Source organism: Rhineura floridana, chromosome 6 (assembly GCF_030035675.1).
Source record: "Rhineura floridana isolate rRhiFlo1 chromosome 6, rRhiFlo1.hap2, whole genome shotgun sequence".
In the NCBI taxonomy this organism is placed as follows: domain Eukaryota; kingdom Metazoa; phylum Chordata; class Lepidosauria; order Squamata; family Rhineuridae; genus Rhineura; species Rhineura floridana.
Genome location: NC_084485.1, coordinates 126,810,274 through 126,827,083, shown reverse-complemented (window position 1 = coordinate 126,827,083; position 16,810 = coordinate 126,810,274). Strand labels below are relative to the sequence as shown.

The following is a 16,810-nucleotide window of genomic DNA, read 5'->3' as shown; positions in this document are numbered from 1 at the left end:
AAGACCTCCTCTGATGAAGAGGGATAGGACCCAAGTGGAACTGAGAACCTGGAAGAACCCATAACAAGTCCCAAGGCAGACTGACGTGCCTTGGCTCATGAATGTCTCATCTGAGTGCCCCTGATAACCCATCTGAGCACAACCCAAGGCTTGCCTTGACCCCCAATTCTTCCCCTTTGTCATCTGGATCTCAAGAGTGGAAGGCAGCAGCAGACTTGTTCACCAGGGGGTGTCTAACCACGGGGGCTCTTCAGTTGCAAGTTTCTACACAGCAGGAGGAAGAAATAATAAATAATAATAATACTTTAATTTATAGGCCGCCTATCTAGCCAATGGCCACTCTAGGCGGCTTACAATAAAACATGATAAAATACAATAAACAATAAACAATATAGCCAGTACAGTATAATACAAAAATTACAGTATTTAGTAGATTGTTTTTACAGTTCTAGGACTAGTTCACCTTGGAAGTCTCAAAGGTCGTAAAGGCCTGATGGAATAGCCAAGTTTTCAGACCCCGGCGAAATATATCTAGGGAAGGGGCATGACGAAGATCCATTGGGAGGGAGTTCCAGATCGTGGGGGCCGCCACAGAAAAAGCCCTCTCTTGAGTCCTCACCAACCTAGCCACTTTAGTCGGCGGAACCGAGAGAAGGCCCTGAGTGGCCGATCTTGTAGGGCGGCACACTTTATGACGGTGGAGGCGCTCCTTCAGGTATACTGGGCCGAAACCGTGTAGGGATTTAAAGGTTAATACCAACACCTTGAACTGAGCCCGGAAAATAACTGGAAGCCAGTGAAGATTGTATAACACTGGGGTAATATGATCATAACGGCGGCTATTCGTAAGTAAACGAGCCGCCGTGTTTTGTACCAGTTGTAATTTCCGGACTGTTTTCAAGGGTAACCCCACGTAGAGCGTATTGCAGTAGTCTAAACGAGAGGTGACCAGAGCATGCACTACGAGTGGGAGCTGATGGATAGGAAGATAGGGTTGCAGCCTTCGGATGAGACGCAATTGACCCCAAGCTGCACGGCACACCGATGAAACCTGGGCCTCCATGGACAGCCCGGAGTCAAGGATCACCCCAAGGCTGCAGACCTGGTCCTTCAGGGGCAGTTTTACCCCATTAAACACCAGGTCAATATTTCCCAACCCTCCTTTGTCTCCCACGAGCAGTACTTCCGTTTTATCAGGATTCAGCTTTAGCCTGTTTCTTCCCATCCATCCACTCACGGATTCCAGACACTTGGACATGGTCTCCACAGCCAACTCTGGTGAGGACTTGAATGAGAGGTAGAGCTGAGTGTCATCCGCATATTGGTGGCACTGCAGCCCAAACCTCCTGATGATAGCTCCCAGCGGTTTTACATAAATGTTAAATAGCATGGGAGAGAGGATAGAGCCCTGTGGCACACCACATTTGAGGGGCCAAGGGTCTGAAACCTCATCTCCCAATGCCACCTGCTGGTGTCTATCGGAGAGAAAGGAACGGACCAGTTTAATACTGTACCTCCTATTCCCAATTCCTCCAGACGATCCAGCAAGATACCGTGGTCGACGGTATCAAAAGCCGCTGAGAGATCAAGGAGGACCAGAAAGGTGAATTCTCCCCTATCTAATGCCCTCCTCATATCATCCACCAGAGCGACCAAGGCTGTTTCAGTTCCATGTCCAGTCCTGAAACCCGATTGGTATGGATCTAAATAATCCGTTTCATCCAAGTGCGTTGACAGCTGATTGGCCACCACTCGCTCAATGACCTTGCCCAAGAATGGTAAATTTGAAATTGGGCGAAAGTTGTTTAGATCTTGGGGATCCAAGGAGGGCTTTTTCAAGATGGGCTTTATAATTGCCTCCTTGAGGGCTAATGGCAATACACCCTCATTCAAGGATGCATTTACCACCGCTTTGATCCCTTCGCCCAATCTCTCTTTACAGCTCATCACGAGCCATGATGGGCATGGATCAAGGAGACAGGTGGTAGGTTTCACAGTTGACAACACCTTGTCCACATCCTCAGAAGAAAGAGGCCAAAACCGATCCCATTGGATCACATTATGACTGGTCAACTCTGGTCCACTATCTGCATTCACGGTATGCGAAATCGAGCTTCTCAGATGTTCGATTTTATCGGCAAAGCGTTTTGCTAAATTGTCACAGGAGGCCTTCGAATATTCCAAGGGTTCCTGAGCAACTGGACCGACCAGGCTTCGGACCACTTGGAATAACCTCCTGGGACAGCACTCTGCTGATGCAATAGAGGCAGCAAAGTAATCTTTCTTTATTGCCTTTATTGCCACATGATAGGCAGCTACTGCTGCTCTAACTTGTGTCCGAGCATCTTCGGAACGGGACTTACGCCACCGGCGTTCTAGTCGTCTCACCTCCTGCCTCAGAACATGCAACCGTGGTGTGTACCATGGTGCTGTCTGGGATCTATTCAGGGGGAGAGGACGTTTCGGGGCCACTCGGTCTAAAGTCCCGGTGATCTTTGAGTTCCACTCCATCACCAGGGTATCGACTGAATGACCTTCAGCAAGTTCCAAATCCCCCAGCGCAGTCAGGAATCCTTCTGGATCCATCAGGCGCCTGGGGCGGACCATTCTAATAGGTCCTGTGCCTTTGCAGAGGGTGTGCGGCATCGAGAAGTCTACGTTTACCAGATAGTGGTCTGACCATGACACAGGGGTAAAAGTAATAGCCCCCAACTTCAGAGCACTTTTCTCCTCTCCCAGGACAAATACAAGGTCGAGAGCATGACCGGCTACATGGGTGGGCTCAGCATTACTAAGGTGCAGTTCCCAGGAAGTCATGGTTTCGAGGAAATCCCGAGGGGCTCCATTAAGAGTGGTCTCGGCGTGCACATTGAAGTCACCCATCACCAACAGTTCTGGGGACATCATGCGCACTCCCAAGATCACCTCTAGCACCTCGGCCAGGGATTCTGCCGTGCAGCGAGGCGGGCGGTACACAAGCAGGATCCCTAAACTGCCCTTCGGGCCCAACCTCCAGTACATGCAGTCAACAAACTTGGTCCCATGGAGAGGAGACCTGGCAAAGACCAAGGACTCCCGATAGATGACAGCCACTCCCCCTCCCCGCCTTCCTTCCCTCGGCTGATGTGCATAACGGAAACCTGGCGGGCACATCGCCTCTAGAACAGGTGCCGAGGCGTCATCCAGCCAGGTCTCCGTTATACATGCCAGGTCTGCGGATTCATCAAAGATCATATCATGGATGCAAGATGTTTTCTGCACCACAGACCTGGCATTACACAGCAGCAAACGAAGGTTGGTTGGAATCTTGCATCCCCCAGTTATCTTCGGGTTATGGGCAGACCTGGAACAAGGGATGGATATTATGCATCTATCCCTTGTTCCTCTATTCTGACATGGTCTGCCTCCAGCACCACTCCATTGTCTGCCGCCCAATGTTTGTATACCTTGGCCCCCATCCATTTTTGTCACATCCCCCCCAGATCTACACATGTCCCTATCCCCAGACGCCGGGGAATTGGATCAATTCCAAGATTAAGTCCAAGTCTGGATGAAGATCCAAACCTGTTCCTTACAAGTTCGTACAGTATCACTGTTATATAAAGTTAACTGATGTCAATTTATCTACTCATCTAATCACTATAAAGACTATAATAACTGCTAAAATATAGGATGGGAATTAGAATATTAAATGCCCATATCTAAGAAGACTTAGCTATAAGCAATGACCCAGTAGAGTAGCAAGAAGAGGAGGAGTTGGCAGTGAGGATATAAGCTCTGCTTCTTATAGTGTTCTCTGGACACTTGCTGGGTTAACAGTTCCCTATTGAGCTCCCTAGCTCAGCACCAGAACTCCCTGGCTCAGCTGCTGGTCCAGTAGGTGTTGGTCAAGAACACCTGCCCACCTGTTCAGTCTGCTGTCCAGGTGCAAACTGTTGACAGGCAAATTCAAGGCTCCCTTCTTATATATTGTTATCGTTAAACTTCTCTTGGACAGGATATTCCTTTATCAGACACAACAATGTTTTCTTCAAGGCTTTTTAAAAAAAATCCATCATGGCTGTGGGAAGATGCAGTCGAGACCAGAACTTTGAGGAGAGGGGGAAGGCTTTCTTATCTTTTCCCCCTGAGGGCTATTTTTCTTTTTCAATTATCAAAATTTCCTCCTCAAAAATTTCCCTCCCAGAGAGAAAAGACAATAATATATCAGCATGCACATAACATTAGTTAATAGTAGCAACAACTAGGATCGAAATAGTTACTTTAGGCTAACCTTCCCCAGACTAGTGCTTACATATGCTTTAAACTATACCTCGCATTAACCCCAACCAAAATGGACAGTGGTCAGGGATGATGAAAGGGAAGACTGCTTTGGGCCACGGCTTGGGAACCTGTGGCCTTCTAGAAGTTGCTGGACTACAACTCCCATCATCCCTGACAATTGCTAGGGCGAATGTGAGTTGGAGTCCAACATCTAGAAGGCCTCAGTTTACTCACCTTTAAGGCCTGGGCATGACCAGTGAACCTTTAGACTTTAAACAACAAAAGCCTAATGCCATGTCATAAGATTTTTGTTTTAATGTCTCCTCTGATTAAAAAACAGCTTGCCTCCATTGTGTGGTGAGGCTGCTGTTAAAAAAAAACACAGAAGCCCAAAGGCTCCTTGAGCATGTGGAATTAGCTCAGGGGTTCTTTAGTCGAAGGATAACAACAAACAACAACAATCTGAAGTAACTGTAGGCAACTTGTTATTTCAGAAAAGGATCCATCTTAGGAAACAAAGTACCACAATACTACTACAGTGCAGGATTTTATTGGACAAAAAGGGTGCTTGTAGAGAAACCCTTTTCTGTATCCTTTTTAGTTTTGACTGGAAGTTACCTAAACAGCACAAATATAATAGTATGGTAACAAGATGGCATCAAATTGAAAGGTCAGTGGACTTTGGAGCCTACTAGGATACTGTCACATACTCAATTTTGATGTATGTATATAAGTGAATGCGCAAATAGAGCTGGGTTTAAGACTATTTAGTTAAACAGTTTGGGTTCCAACTTCCTCAGTAAACATAAGCATAGTTTTTTTTAAAAAATCTCGCTATAAGTTTCAAGGCAGTGGATCACTCTTTGTATACTGCCCTGAGCTATTAAGATTTATGGTAAAGAAATCCAATAAAATCCATTTTTAAACAAAACACAAGTGCTGGGACTATCAGATTTAAACAATAAATATTTTACACCCATCAGTCAGAAGATACAGGACCATAATTAATGCCTGTCAAGGCCTCTTCTTCAAGCCCCTAGGGAAGTAATCAACCCATTGTTCTACTCAGCTCTCATCCTGTTCCATACCAAAAGTTCACTTTTGCAGCATACTTTTTCTTGGTTAATGAGACACCTCACCTGCAGTGAAATCAATGCCCAATAATTGCAGACATGTTTTTTTTTTTTTGAAAGAGCATTGTGGCCATGCTTATCACAGCTTTATACCTCACCCAAGAAGTGAAAAGTTATACATTTCCAAAATATCACACAAAAGGACAGTAACAGCAGACTATTCCTAGAATTGCACTTAAGCCAACTTTTCCCTTGGTGCCCCCACCTCAAACATCACGTGAAATTCTCCCTGCCTCTGTGTTTTCTTTTCTTTTTTAATTGAAAACAGCCTCCCAAGCAGTAAGTCTGGTATGGGTGGACTCTTTCTTCTTCATTGATTTTCAGCCTCCAAATTGTTTCCTGAGCTACTTTTGGCCCTTGGGAGAAAATGTATGGGTATCTGCTTCTTTTTCGAAATGGGGCCAATGGATGGAGTGGGGGCAATAGGATTTAGAAGCAGGAAACCACAGTGGTCTAGAGAGAGGGTACAAACGGGAGGTCTGGGACTTCTTTCTGAGCAGGAGTAATGACTTCCCCCCTCTGCTCCCTGCATGCAAGCCCCACACCCTCCCCAAATCTGCTCCAGAGGATTGGGGGAAACCTTAGAACAGATTTAGGGGAGGCAGGGGAGGAGAGGAGGGAATGTCCCATTGCCCTAGCTATAATCCTTGCCCTTACAGGAATGTGATTAAGCACTACTTTGGATACGACTCACTGAGGCTTTCAAAGTTCACTATGGTTTGTGATAGATTTGCATAAAGGAAGTCAGAGAATGAGAAAAATAAACTAACAGAGGGATTCTTCTTTCCTTTTCCTTGATGGTTTCCTACATCACAACAGAGTTTAAATAATAACACTTCTTTGCAAGATTGCATTTCTAATGAAAAGCTAACAGTTGTATTTCAGCTTTTATTGAACCTCAATAGATTTTACAAGTAGGTCTTATTAGGCTGAACTAAACACCACTGAATGCAATGGAACTCACTCCCAAGAAACTATGTATAGGATTGCAGTCATGCCAATCCTAATAAATTAGGTATTATGCTATGTGTGTGAAAAATGGATCAACACACTTTGGACTCTCCTTGGGAGTGTAACAATGGGGAGTGTCATGATGAGCTCCTACTAGAGAAGGAAGAGAAAGTTGATCCAGTTTGCATTTAAAGGTGAATCTATTAAATTCACACTTTCCAAAACAATATGAGAGCCAAAACACGCCACTCTTCAAAATTCACACTTATCCAAATTTTGCTATGCAGTTCTCTAACCAATCAATGTTTGCAAAAATACATATATTAAGGGGAAATGTTCATTAAAAATGAATATCTTAGTGAAAATAACCAGAGCTTGGAAAAGTTACTTTTTTGAACTACAACTCCCATCAGCCCCAGCCAGCATGGCCACTGGAATGGGCTGATGGGAGTTGTAGTTCAAAAAAGTAACTTTTCCAAGCTCTGAAAATAACATACAAAAATGCATTATATTTGGAGATGATGCTTGCAAGAATGGGTGCATTAGTCAAAACTGCATACAAAAATACATTTATTAGGAGAAATTCACACTAAAATGCTGAAGAACTGTCATGAGGATTTATATATATATATATATATATATATATATATATATATATATATCAGAATTGCCATGGAGAACTGAATTTAAGATTGAAAAAAGGGAAAATGGGAAAACCAAAACTCCAATCCTTAGCTTCTGCATTTCAAAATTTACCACTGCACTACAGAAAACCAGCAGAGAGGAAAGGGTTGAGATGCTTACCACCCAGAGCTTGGAAAAGTTACTTTTTTGAACTACAACTCCCATCAGCCCCAGCCAGCTCATGCAAACACAAATTGGGTTGGTATTTCACAGTCCAATCCAGTTCCTGTGTAGCTTGGAAGAATTTGGTAACATGTGCCTCTGAGCATATGGTGAGTGGTGGCAATACCTGCCATCTCCAAAGATGGAGAATTACCTTTTTGTATGTTTGTTGGTGTTCTTACTTTGCTTCTTTCCTGTGTTACCATTGTTTCTACAGAGAATCTAACCTAGGAAATATTATTTCTCTCATTATTCATCCTAGAAACCTGTGTCAAATTTATTTTTTATTAATTTCAAAGCCTTTTTATTGGTCAGTGTCATATGATGGTGAAAACAGCCTTTTGTGTTTCAAATTGGAGCTTATGTTCTATTTCTCTTTTGGGTGCATTAACAGTTGAATCTGAAACTGCAGTTTCATGTAAAATCAGACTGATTACAATATGTTGCTCCTTCAGGAATGACTCTAGCTGTTGGAAAAAACAAACTTAGCCTGCGCAAGATGCATATTTTCAGGCTGCTATGTTTAAACCACTTCATTTAAGGCAAGGTGGGCACGGTCAATTAAAAACATAGAGCACACCTAGAATATATTTCACCTCCCACTGTTTTATCTTGTGCAAACTGAGACACTCCTGATGTTCACTGGAGACTATTCTGCAGAATAGTCAGTGCCATTATTTCATAATTATTTTTGGACTTTTTTTAGTGTAAATTTTGCGAAGTGTTGCTGTACTTCACATATTCACAGAAATATCTGTCACGGTCCCACCTCAGGGTCCTGGTCTCTTAATGGTTCTCTCACTGGCTCCAGCAAAGATCTCTCAAGATCCCACTGCTAGGCAGCACCACCAGACACTCCCTGTAAACAATATTGCCTTGAGACTATGCCTTCGTCTCCTCCTGACTTATTGCTACATTGTGTCTGGGTGCACTTAGAGGCCTCAACCACCATTGACACTGTTTCCCAACCTTGGTATATACTCTGCCCACCCTTCTGGTCTGTGTAAACCCAGCCAAGGATCAGGTGTTTTGGTAAACCAAGAACTATTTATTTATATACACAGGGAATAACAAGATTACTTAAAGGTTTAGTCAACAAACGTGTGGTTTCATAAGATGTGTTACTCTTTATGTGTCTTAGTCATCAATATCCTGCCTTACTACCCACCTAATCCAATCCACCCAACAACCCTCTCCAAAGCTAACCCACAGAACCAACCGAACGAACCCCCTCTCAGCTGTCATTCTCTCATTTATACCTTCAGATACTCAAACACTCAGCCAATCATCATACAACATTCTCCACCATTCCAACCCATGTACTCCCCCCTCTCACTCAGTCTACTTACCACATATACTCTAATAAACCCACACTTACCATATTTACAGTATTATATATACAGGGGCATACATCACAACCATATACTCAGAGGCACATGTTACCAAATTCTTCCAAGCTACACAGGAAGTGGATTAGACTGTGAAAGACCAACCCAAATTGTGTTTGCATTTTGACAAATTTGTAGGGCAGTCCAATATCTCAGAGAGGAGATCAGGTCTCCTGTTCCCCTGGTGCACTCACTATAGCTGCCCAATTTCCCTGCTTTTTAAAGTTTGATAGAAATATCTGTGAGCTATAGGTACGTTCTTAAACTGCAAGGTTTTTTGCCTATGAGTGAATTTCTCTGCTTTTTAATCCAGGGGGTAAGAAATGGGATCCTGTGCAAGCTTACTCAGAATGGATCGATCATTTGCATGCTTATTGAGTTCAGTGGGATTTACTCCCCTGTAATCATGCTTAGGATAGGTGAAAATGACCACAGGGGATGGAGAGGAGGGGAAGAGGAGGAGGAGGGAGGGGGAGGGGAGCTAGAAGGAGGGGGAGGGGAGGAGAAGAACAGGTTTGATCATTTGCATGTTTATTGAGTTCAGTAGGATTTACTCCCATGGAATCATGCTCAGGATAGGTAAAACTGACCAGGGGGAGGGAGGGCTGGAATGGGCAGCAGAGGAGGAAGAAGGGAGAGGGGAAGGAGGGGAAAAGCAGGTCTGATCATTTGCATGCTTATTGAGTTCAATGGGATTTACTCGTATGTAATCATGGTTAGGATGGCAGAAGAAGGGGGACGAGGAAGGAGGGAATTGGAGGGGGAGGGGTAAAGGAAGGGGCGGGGAGGGCTGGTTTGATCATTTGCATGCTTATTGAGTTCAATGGTATTTACTCCCGTGCAATCATGTTTAAGATAGGTAAAACTGACCACAGGGAGGAGGGGGAGGGGAGGGGAGGGGAGGAGGGGAGGAGGGGGAGGGGATTGGAGGGGAAGGAAGGGGCAAGAGGGAGGAGATAGGAAGGAGGAGAAGGGAAGGGTGGGTTTGATCAGTTGCATACTTTTTGAGTTCAATGGGAGTTTCTTCTGTGCAATCATGTTTGAAAATGGAAATGGACTGCCTTCAAGTCGATCCTGACTTATGGTGACCCTATGAATAGGGTTTTCATGGTAAACGGTATTCAGAGGTACTCTGTGACCATGGCTGATTTTTAATGAATTTCAACAGATTATGAGAACTCAGAGAAAAAAAAGACCAAAAGGGCTCTGGGTTTGTTCTCTCTCTCTTTAGACTTTGAACTCTCAATTCTTTCTGACTGTTTCGTTTATCACCATGAAAATTTCCAGGGTTGTTAAGCAAGCGTTTCTGAGTTCAGGACTATAAGTTTTGTAAGGTTTTGTTTTGAAATGAGCTTATGGGAAGCATCAGAATGGCATGGGGGGTATTTTCAATTTAACATTGCGGAATGTGAGAAATCCACACTGGCTAAAGTATACAGCCACTCTCGTGGCTGTATAATACCTTGAGTGTCATTAATAACAGTCTGGTGAAGATCAAAAGGGGGGCAGTGACTGAATTAGTCTGAGAGGCAGCCCTGAAGAAAGGTCTTGCCAGAGGGAAGTGACACAAGTGGCGGTATAACACTGGCTAAACTATCCAACAGCCAGGAGTGCAACCGGAGGAGCTTGGAGGTACAGAGGCATACTGGACCCAGTAGCTTGAGTGGGTTGTGGAAGTAATTGGCTGGGGTGCAGGTTTAGGGAAATTGAGCTGAAGGAAGAGCCATTTAAAAGGTTGATATCAGCAACGGTGTCTCTGGAGTCTTTAAAACCCGTCAGCAAACACCTGTAAGGTCCCAAAATAAGTATTCCCTTTTATAAATAATATCCCTTTAATAAATCTATAAAAGAGATACAAGGAAGATAGATTCATTCACGGAGGAACCGTATGATGAAGAACCAGAAATTTTAGAATGTGACGTGAAAGCTGCTCTTAAAATACTTGGAAGAAACAAATCACCAAAAACAGATGGCATACCAATAGTTTCTACAAGCTACTGAGACTGAATCTGTCCAAATTTTGACAAATATTGGTCACCAAATAGGGAAAACTAAACAATGGCCCACAGACTGGAAGTGTACAATATACAACAGAAATGGGGGTGCCACAGGATCTGATTGTCCTGATGCACAACCTATGCTCTGGACAAGACGCTACTGTAAGGACTGAATTTGGAGAAACCGATTGGTTCCCCATCGGAAAGGGTGTGAGACAGGGGTGTATTTTATCACCTTATCTGTTTAATCTATACGCACAACATATCATAGGGAAAGCGGGATTGGACCAAGATGAAGGAGGTGTGAAAATTGGAGGGAGAAATATCAATAATTTAAGATATGCGGACAATTCCATATTCTTAGCAGAAACCAATAATGATTTGAAATGAATGCTGATGAAAGTTAAAAAGGAAAGCACAAAAGCAGGACTACAGCTGAACATCAAAAAGACTAAAGTAATGACAACAGAAGATTTATGTAACTTTAAAGTTGACAATGAGGACATTGAACTTGTCAAGGATTATCAATACCTTGGCACAGTCATTAACCAAAATGGGGACAATAGTCAAGAAATCAGAAGAAAGCTAGGACTGGCGAGGGCAGCTATGAGAGAACCAGAAAAGGTTCTCAAATGCAAAGATGTATCACTGAACACTAAAGTCAGGATCATTCAGACCATGGTGTTCCCAATCCATATGTATGGATGTGAAAGCTGGACAGTGAAAAAAGTGGATAACAGAAAAATCAACTCATTTCAAATATGGTGTTGGAGGAGAGCTTTGCACATACCATGGACTGCAAAAAAAGACAAATAATAGGATGTTAGAACAAACTAAACCAGAAGTATCTCTAGAAGCTAAAATGATGAAACTGAGGTTATCATACTTTGGACACATAATGAGAAATGATTCTCTAGAAAAGACAATAATGCTGGGAAAAACAGAAGGGAGTAGAAAAAGAGGAAGGCCAAACAAGAGATGGCTTGATTCCATAAAGGAAGCCACAGAACTGAACTTACAAGATCTGAACAGGGTGGTTCATAACAGATGCTATTGGAGTTCACCATAAGTTGTAATCAACCTGAAGGCTGATAACAACAAATAAACCTACAACATAGTTCAAGCTTTATACTGTCTCTCAGTGGTAGTGTCATCTCACGCCTAAAGCCTTCCAGACATGTGACTAGGAGGGTTTAAAGAAGTATTCTGTGCGAATTGATGGCAGTGAAAGGGTTAAAGAAGCTTGTTTTACTTGAAGTGAGGCTGAGGAACCAGGGGAATACCTGACAAGCTCCAAGATGCATTTTTCTATACTTCCATATATTTCACATGAATACTCTACTCCCCAACATATTTACTCAGAAATGAACACCACCAATTTAATAAACTTACATCCAAGTTGGTATTTTTAGGATTGTGGCCTTAATTTTAGGACTGTGGCCTTAAATAAGATTCTATTTAGTTAAGTTAGTTGTAGTCTCTGGGTGCTACAAAAAATAAATAAATCCAAGTTGCTTTTAGTTTTCTTCTCTTTTTACAGCATCAGAGGACAACTGCAATTGGAGAAGCTTTTGTCAGCATAGAAATGTAGTGATGGAAACTTCGTCTGCTGAATTTCTGTTATGTAACTATTAAAGATTAAAGGACTTTGTCAGAAAGAAGATGTCAACCTTGCAGCCAGAATTACACACCTATTCCAAAATAGCCCTTGTCTCAGGCAGCACTGCATTTTATTACTTCCCACCTCCCTTATAGATGGTTGATTTAAGTGTCTTTCTAAAGACTTAGCTTTTCAGAAATGATTCACTAAGACCTTTTTAACTCTGGGGCAGAAACTCCAAATGGTTCCCCCATTAATTGACCATTTGCTTACTTGTAGTGCCACCCAAATCTGTTCCTTAAGGCCACCACTCTCTATCTAATTCGCTGGGAGGCGAGTCCCGCTTGTTGAAGTTCTTTACTGTTCAAGATTCTGAGAATGGGATATAAGGACCAATGATAATTAGGAAGATACATATACATATACGAAACATATGAAATGCCAAATCAAATGCAACAGGAAACATTCAGTGGGTAGAGCAATATACACACCCTTCTGTATCCTCTGAGTTTAGAGATACATTGGAACCAGGCATAAACACTCGGGTGCAAAGCAGGGTTAATGATGGGTGTGGCCTGAAGAAATGGGTGTGGCCTGGGGAGAGTCCCAAGGAGAGTTCCATAGAGAAAGCAGCATTTGTCTCCTAGGCGGGTGATTCCCCACCTCTCCCCTATTAGACAGAGCATCTGACACAGCTAACTTTTGAATCTTTCTACAAATAATTGGGTGTTAGAACAAATTAAACCAGAACTATCACTAGAAGCTAAAATGATGAAACTGAGGTTATCCTACTTTGGACACATAATGAGAAGACATGATTCACTAGAAAAGACAATAATGCTGGGAAAAACAGAAGGGAGTAGAAAAAGAGGAAGGCCAAAACAAGAGATGGATTAATTACATAAAGGCAGCCACAGACCTGAACTTACAAGATCTGAACAGGGTGGTTCATGACAGATGCTATTGGAAACCACTGATTCATAGGGACACCATAAGTCGTAATCTACTTGAAGGCACATAACAACAACAAAATAGTTCTTTGAAGCATCTGGCTCTTTCAAGTAATATAGGCCAATGGGCCATTCTTGAAAAATGACAGTAACCTTGCATTGCTAGCAAACATGTACATCTTCCAGATTCCTGCCCTAGTGTTTCCAGCTGCTTTACTCCTTAGCACAGGTGAAGTACTAATTGTCAGGCAAAACAGCTAAAATGACTAATGACGTAACAGTAGCAGCAATCTTAACGCAAGCCCATAGATCTAACATAAAGTACAAGGCAACCAATAGGATACTTACTGGTTGTGTTGTCATAAAAATAAATGGATTCCTTCTTCGTAGAGTCAACCCCCAAGGAAGGCCTTGTAATTGTTATCTTCGTACCAGTTGAGAGAGTGTATTCTGGAGCCACCTCCTTCTGGGTAACCACAGAGAAGATCAGATAAAGTACTCATCAGCTGCCATAAGGATGCAGCCTCTCCATCTTGCAGAAGCAGCTGCAGAACTGATAAAAGGTCCTGCACACTTGGCCTATGTGCCAGCTGCAGTGAAACAAAGCAATTTTTTAATGGCAGGCTATACTAAGACCAGAAAGCAGTAAAGCTTACCTATACGCCCGATGCAAACCTTCCCTCTTCTAGGCTTTTTGTGTTAAAAGGCACAAATGTTGCTCCTGCACTCTTCTACTCTACCAAAATCCTTAGCTGTGCCCTTCTTAAGCACAAAAAAGGCGGTGAACTGGTTTTATGATGTTTGAAAGAACTGTCAAGCTGTACTGAGACAAGATATGGGATTGATCAGGAATGCAAAGTCTGAAAATAGACAGATCTAAGGGCATAACCAAGGGCTGCACATTAATGCTAATATAATCAAGTGGGCATGCAAAGATAAGCAAAGGAATCCATAGATCAATTCCAGAAGGAGATTTGAAAAACAGGCAAGGTATTATAAAGGCAGAGAATGAGTGACAACAGCATCCTCATAGGTCAGGAGAAAGCAAGAGAAGACCAGATGTTTAATACAGGTTCTATATACCAATCAGATTAGAGATCATCATTAGTCAGTCTGAAGCTGGATCTAGACATGCAGCAGTTTCAGGTTGTACAGTGGACTGTACCACTTCAGGCTGCAGATGGGGAATACTTCTTTGGAATGGTCTCTCATGTGAAAATAATGCACTGCAGGTGAAAATCTAGTATTTCAGGGAGAAAGATTCCAGCCTGGTCTTCTCCCTGGTGAGCTAGTGTTTTAGTTGCAGGGTTTTTTTGTTTAACATAATGGAATATTCCAAAAGTCTGAAGCACCTTCTGCTACCACTTCACCCCAATTCATTCTGCTGTATTTATAGATGCAACCTTGCCTAAACAATAATAGCAACTGTGAACAGCCAGCCTAGAGCGGCGGCAGTGTGATCAGATACAAGAACATTGAAGATACAAATCCATGCAATTAAAATTGCTATTTAATAAGCCATAGGCAGTCGCGGCAATCATTAAGAATAACCAGTGTGTGAAATTATGAAACTGGAACAAGCAGCTGACATGTTTAATTTTTTTCCCTAAATATGCCTGCCTGTGCCCAATCCTAACTGATTACAAATATCAACTGAAAAACATTTTTTAAAAAACAGAGATGGGGTTCTGGTCTGTTTCTGTGGGAAAGGGTGAAGCAGGATTTCTCTGCTTTCCCAGGGCCACCATGGGTTTTAAAAAAACAAATATGTAGCTTGAGCCTCAGTTCTTATACCACTTATGCTCTTGCCTCCCCACCCCACATTGCTAAACAGTTACCTCTTTACACTGCTTGAGACACATTAGAAAGTACTCGTCCCCAGTCGCAGATCAGCACCTTGCATATTACCGTCCAAGACATTGGGAAGCTGTAAAAGAAGAAAAGTGAAGTCTGTTGACCGGTACGTGACCAGTATCTAAAGCTTTCAGATCCAGAAACTACCTTGTGCTGAGCTCCTAGGCAAAGCAGCTTGGACCAGTCCTGGACATCCTAAGGGCCCATTCATCCTGTGGTGCTAAATCATGACTTTCCATTGTCTAATCTCAATCACAATTCCTAAGAACAATGTATGGAAAGCAAGATACTTTTTCATCATGTGTTCTCATATTTCCTAAGCCATACTTTGAAACCTGTAGAATTCCTAGGACCTGCATACAATGCCTGGATTGATCTGTTTTCATTTGGCTTTGTTCAGTATGTTACCCAACACCATTCACGAATGGACAAAATTATGTACCTAAAGCCAGAGCAGGGAACCTCTGTGGCTCCACCCCCATGAACCAACTTTGACAAGTGGGTGGGACAACCCACCTTTCAACCACCTTATGTCCTAAACATTAGGTCCTAAGGTTTGCATTTTGCCTGGAACATATAATGGTTTACAAGCAGGTTACTTGTTTTCTACGCACGGCTGTTTTCAGTGTAGGAAGCCACCACATTGCCCCATCCATGTAAGTACCAGCAATGCCAGTATCAGGAGGGTGGCTTTGCCCCACCACATGAGCCACTACTGTTTCTGCTTCCTGACAGTTGTCCTGATCAAGGCCATTGAAATCAGTCTCAGACTTGCTGCTGTATTTTCCCCAGTATGTTTAATGAGAAACTTCAGTCTAGAACACTTCATGGATCAGTTTACAGATTACACAAGCATAATCAGGCATTACTACTCTATGATAAGATGTAGTCACAGCAATTAGACACGTTCCCTTACAACTCTTAAGTAGGTTTGGGCGGGCTCTTTCTACTTGACTAATGAGAACAAGAATGTGCGCACATGCAAATGCTCCTCAGAGGTGGAAAAGTGGGGGCGAGCTGAGCCTGCTGGCTCTGTTGCCTGCGTGTCTGGGGTGATGGGGCAGTGGCACTTCATAGAGATCCTCTTCTTCTAGCTGGAGTTGGAGTGGAGGAAAAGGGACAGGCTCCTGATCAGCTGGCATCCCTTTTGTTGTAACTGGAGCTAAGAGGAAGGAGCTGTCACTGTCAAAAGTACTGACGCATACTGTCTCAGCACTTCCAGGTTGCAACAGACTAGGATCCTCCCCCAGGTACCATTCTGTATCTTTGTCATCTTCTTCATCACTCCAAGACCATTCTGCAGGGCTCGTGACAACAGTGGCCATCAAACAATAACCAGTGAAGCCAGGATAACAATAGCAGCACATGAATATGTTCTGGGAAACACTGGGGACTGCATTCCAAGCTGACTCCCAACAACATAGTTACCCTCTTTATGTAACTGTTATGGGACAGCAATATCAGTGTGGACCCTGTAGTGGTGGCTGAGATTGTATGACATCGGAAAGTTCCACTTCTTTTCCTAGATGCCTAAATTGATACATGCAAGATGAGTCAGAAAGTGTGAGAGCAGCATTGGACCAGAATGGTGACCAGTGGTTGGGAGTTTTTGCCCTGGAGCTGTTTTTGCAAAAAAACAGGACGGCAGAGGTCTGCTAGTAGTGTGTGGAGGGGTGTATGTGTGTGTGTGGCCAATCCATTGTTTTGGACAGATAATCTGATGGGAGGTTTGGACTGACAGAAAGATTTCCCTGCGGGGGTGGAGGATCTATTAAGATAGTACTCTTTTGGAACAGGGTATTGAAGGAGGGCCTGATTCACATTTGAA

At 43.1% G+C, this 16,810-nt stretch overlaps 1 protein-coding gene across 1 annotated transcript in view; it reads right to left on the bottom strand.

Annotated features, from left to right (window-relative positions):
- The window catches only part of ABCA4 (ATP binding cassette subfamily A member 4), a 127,587-nt gene that overhangs the window by 83,125 nt on the left and 27,652 nt on the right, over positions 1–16,810 (bottom strand). The window contains 4 exon segments of the mRNA XM_061630653.1: positions 13,477–13,531; positions 13,533–13,718; positions 14,977–15,010; positions 15,012–15,055. Coding sequence (XP_061486637.1) covers positions 13,477–13,531; positions 13,533–13,718; positions 14,977–15,010; positions 15,012–15,055 — 319 coding nt within the window.